This window comes from Vulpes lagopus, chromosome 11 (assembly GCF_018345385.1).
Source record: "Vulpes lagopus strain Blue_001 chromosome 11, ASM1834538v1, whole genome shotgun sequence".
NCBI lineage: Eukaryota > Metazoa > Chordata > Mammalia > Carnivora > Canidae > Vulpes > Vulpes lagopus.
In genome coordinates, this window is record NC_054834.1 from 65,056,239 (window position 1) to 65,061,234 (window position 4,996).

The following is a 4,996-nucleotide window of genomic DNA, read 5'->3' on the forward strand; positions in this document are numbered from 1 at the left end:
AGGAACCATTTTTAAGCAGACCAGAGCACCTGCTCTTCACAAGGCCTGCACTCAGGAGAAACTAGTTAACCAGCACCTAGCCTGCTGGGGTTTTCCCAGAGACTAACCTGAAGGGAGAGAAACACCCAGATCCTGTCAGCCACCGTCATCCTGTCCCATCTAAGGGGGAAGAAAACAAAACTGAGAAACTCTTGAGAAGTTCATAGTCCAGAGACAACAACTCACTAAACACATTCCCATAGTGTCTGGCATCCTGGAAGATGCAGGAACTGTTAGCACACTCATAAATATAAGCTTCAGGAACACAAGGATTCTAGGATTCTTGCTTGCTTCTATTCTGCTGTCCCTCCATTCCTGCCCTCCCTCCCTTCTTACCTGCCTCCCTCCCTCCCTCCCTTCCTTCCTTCCTCCACCTTCCCAGCCAGGTGGAGTTTGGTGTCTCTCCAAAGGACACATGGAAGGACACAGACCAGAAAGGAAAGGGGCTGGAGGTAGCAGAAAGCCCAAGACCTGTTCTTCAATGACACCTTCACTGCTGTCCACTACTGCCCCACCACCCTGCAGCCTTCTGGAAATGGGCGGTCAGAGGAGGGCCCCCATGGTTAGGAGTCAATGTCTCAGGAACACTATCACCTTGCCCCAGGCTCCACCCTAGTCCACACTCTCACCTCAGTGGCCTTTTTTTGTCCCCTAACTCAGCCACCTCTCTGGGGAAAGGCTGGGTGCCCCAGACAGAAAACAAAAGTGAAAGAAAATACTTACCACCTGATAGATGATTAATACACATTTAAGGAGAGAATGAATCCATCTGGTATTTAGGACAAAGGGTAGGAACACAACATGGGGAATAGGAAGACAGAAGAAAAGGGCATAAGGAACCTGTGGCAGCCACCTACACAACAGACTCTGACACAGCACTTTACAGACCAACCTTCTGAAGCTGGTATTGTTACTGTCTCCCTTCTAAATGTGGAAACTGACATCCAACAGGAGTGAATGACCTATTGTCAGAGGAGGAAGTCGGAGGTCCTTGACTGGCCATGGCCACTGGGTGGCTTTCCAGCTCGATCAAGGCAATTAGAGGCTTCCCACCGCTGTCTCTCCTTGGAATGTTCCATCTGCCCACCTTCCCACAGACACAGTCACTTCCAAATGAAGAAGGAACAGAAGAAGAGCTGAGGACAAAGCAGAAGCTGACACCCTGCAACCCAACTCCCACCCCACTCCACCACCACCACCAAGTGGGATGTGTGTGACATTCCTCAGGCACTCCTGGCTGCCCTAAAGCTAAGGAAAAGAAAAAAAATAAATAACTTATAGAGATCACAATCCTGCAAGACATGAGTCTCCCTCAGCTTATAAATGTTTTAGTGTTTCACAAGAACAAAACATTTTATCAATAACCTAGCTTCCAGAAGAAAACAGAGACACTTATATGTCCTTATAACCTGCAGCCCATTGAAAGAACCTTGAAAGGAAAGGAGGGTCATGTTCCTCCAGGAAGCTCCCAACTGTCTAATGCTAATGTCCTGCTAGAGAGAAAACCACCTTAGCTTGACAATGGCCAGGTCTCCAGTATTTGTAGGTCCTCTTTAGCACATGAAAACTCTTTTGAAAGTCTCCCTTTTCCTTACCTCCCCCAAATACCAAGTGTATATTCACCACCCTTCACAACCCAGGGGGACAGCAGCCTCTCCCACCCATGAGTCCTGTCTCCATGCCTTAATAAAACCACCATTTTGTATGAAAGATGTCTCAAGATTTATTTCTTGGTTTTGGACTCAGGACCTCATCTCACCACACCTCACTTTTAATCCAAACTACATCACAAGCATTCACTCTGAGAGAGTAAGGAATTAGTCAGACTATCTGGACTGACCTGAGTATGGTCTCTGTATCAACTTTCAATTCTGGCAGTGGGTGCAGAGATCTACTGGTCTGGGTGCCACTTAAGACAGCCTCCTAGGTAACTCCCCTTGCTCATTACACCAGCCACCAACTAATCTGAGGGGTCAACCTCTTTCTTGCTTCTCTCCCTGCCCTCCATTTACAAGGGATGGTTTGCAAACCAACATTCATTGAGACACCAGAGCAGCTCTCCTAATTCCATCCAGCTTAGCTCCCTCTAGCAGCAAAAATGAAGGAAGACAGAGGGGGATTCCTGGGGACCACAGTCCCTGCTCCTCTAGAAAGAGAGAAGCGCTAACAACTTGCTTTCCCTGGCTCTGCTCTCCATCCCCACAGCTCACCACGAACCCTTGGTCCTTCAAAACTTCCTGGTCCAACCTACTCAGTGTCCATTCATTCCATTTTTAACCTTGAAATAAAAATGATAGTTTTCTTGCCAGCAAAAGTGGGTTTACTCCTAAAAAGCTGAGGCTAGCATTATGCATTACAACACTTTTATAAAGGAATGGGTGGGGTGGCTATTATACACACAGAGTTCATTGGAGTAAACTAGGAGTGCTAAGCATAGGTTCTTTCATTGGCTGATCTGTGACGGTTTCCCATTGCCTGAACTGCTGCCCTGGAGATGGAAATCCTTTCTAACTCCTACTGGAATAGTAAAGTAGTATTGATATGTTTTTGAAGTAGTCTTGTTGGGTTCCAGAGTTGCTGGCCAAGAAAGAATTCTCCAAATGTTTTGGTTTTAAAAAAAAGTGATTTTATTAATGCAAGGGGACAGGAACCATAGGCAGAAAGAGCTGAGGCCTCTAGCTGCCCCAAGATTGTAAGGGGCAACTGATTATATACTTTGGGATTGGGAGAAGTAAAGATAAGGAAGTTCCACAAGGATTTTCACGCGCCAAAGAAGACTCCTAGAATATCAGAGGCCTTGCTATCTTACACCAAGGTTATTTTTCCCTCTAGAAAGGCTTTAAGGCAGTTGAGAGCTTCCTGAGGGAATCTTATACTCTTATACTCCCTCAAGTACTTGTCAATGGATGGCAGGTTTTGAGGACATTATTTTATCTATTTCCTTCTCCCTTTGTTTCTCACATCAGTATTGGCAAGCAAGGTAGTCTTTCCCTGCAGACTCAGCATTTGAGGACAGTGGTAGGTAGGGCATGAGCACCTGCCCTGCTGACCTCTTGACTCCATTTTCAAAAGGTCTCCTCTTATTAATTTGCACACAATCATTGTGGAAGGAGTTTTGTTGTCACAAGAGCCCTGATAGCTGACTTAGGGGAACTGGATTGTGCTCTCCCCTGGCTCACGACTTACTTGGTGACTTGTGTAAATCTATAATATCTCTACACTTATTTATTAATCTACCTGCTGAGAACTGGAAATGAAGGACTTCGAGTAAAATACCTTGAATATCATGAGAGAAGAGAATAAATCTCATTGAGCACTGTATAGCCACAATAAAGGAAATATCGAGTACTATTATCCATGGTATAGATGATGTATTCAACTTTCCAGGTTGTTCCTTCATTCATAGACCTCAGAGGTTTCCTGAATGAGCCTTCCTGGACTGTAACCCCCTTGAAGGGAAAGATTACATCTTGCTTTTATTTGTGTCCCCAGTGCCTCACTCATTGCAGACACTCAATATTTAATGAATGAAGGGTTGAAGGAGTATGTGAGATGATGATGTTGATGATGATGACTATTATTATTATTATCATTATTATTATTATTTTTACGGTTGTCATTACAAGCAATAAATTGGAGATGTTACAAGAGGATGGGAAGTCCCCCAAGGTCCAGGCTGGATTTGATTCCCTAGATGTCACTTCTCCCCCTTGCTCCCCTCTACTCTAAACAGTTTCCTCATTGCATTTTTCACTTCATTGTTCCTCAAAGTGTAGATCAGAGGGTTCAGAAAAGGTGGCATGACAATGTTAAAGAGGATGACAAGTTTGTCAGCAGCCAGGGTGCTGGAGGGACGAGTATACATGAACATGAGGGGCAGAAGGACCAAAAGAACAGTGATGATGTGTGAGCCACATGTAGAGAGAGCCTTGCGCCAGCCCTCAGATGACTGGTTTCTCAGGTTCAGTAAGATGACCACGTAGGAGATGATAAGGATGATAAAGGACACCAAAGTGATCATACTACTGTTGACCATCACAATGAGCCCCACCACATAAGTGTCTGCACAGGCCAGCTTCAGCAAGGGATGAACATCACAGAAGAAGTTGTCAATCTCATTAGGCCCACAAAAGGGCAGCTGGACTGTGGGGAGGGTCTGTAGGATGGAATGCAGGAAGCCACCCACCCAGCACGCCCCTGCCAGCAGACCACACTTCCACCGATCCATGATAGCCGTGTAGTGCAGGGGCCTACAGATGGCCACATAGCGGTCATAGGCCATAGCTGTGAGGAGAAAGATCTCAGTGCAACCAAAGAAGTGGGCAGAAAAGAGCTGGGTCATGCAGCCATTGAAGGAGATGGTCTTTCGCTCCATGAAACTGTTAGCAATCATCTTGGGTGTGGTAGCAGATGGATAGCACATGTCCGCAAAAGACAGGTGGCTGAGGAAGAAATACATGGGAGCATTCAGGGTCTTGCTGGCATTGATGATGATGATGACCAGAAGGTTCCCCAGGACAGTGAGCACGTGAAAGAGGGAGAAGACCACAAAGCACACAAGCTGCATCTCCCTGCTCTGGAAAAGGCCGAACAACACAAATTCAGTCACGTTGTTCTTGGTTCCCATGGCTTCTCTGCCCTGAGCACTGACAAAGTAGTTGGCTCTGCAAGGACACAAATTATATGACATTAGAAAGTTTCCCAAATCGGGAAAAACAGAATACTGTATTCAGGACTAATAATGATTCTAACACCAAACTACAATTGAGGGAGAACAGTTCCCCACACCTAAAGCAATTCTCAGAAACCAACAAGGTGTCCTACAATTCAACTCAGTTCTGACACTATGTACCTGGAGACAGTTTCAGATCCTACCAGTGAAGGGTGCAGCCCACAAGACTGGCCACTGTTCTGTACTCCAAATGCCAGTTGCAACCCAGATCATCAACTGTGCTTC

The 4,996-nt window shown here is 45.8% G+C and overlaps 1 protein-coding gene across 1 annotated transcript; it reads right to left on the minus strand.

The window, feature by feature from the left end:
• Positions 1–3,736: 3,736 nt before the first annotated feature.
• Positions 3,737–4,666, minus strand: LOC121472337 (olfactory receptor 4S1-like). Its single transcript, XM_041723610.1, has one exon. The coding sequence runs from the start codon at positions 4,664–4,666 to the stop codon at positions 3,737–3,739; it is 930 nt and encodes a 309-aa protein (XP_041579544.1).
• Between the last annotated feature and the right edge of the window lie 330 nt (positions 4,667–4,996).

Excerpts from the sequence above, each read along its gene's own strand:
- LOC121472337 (XM_041723610.1), bottom strand. The coding sequence starts at position 4,666 with ATGGGAACCAAGAACAACGTGACTGAATTTGTGTTGTTCGGCCTTTTC.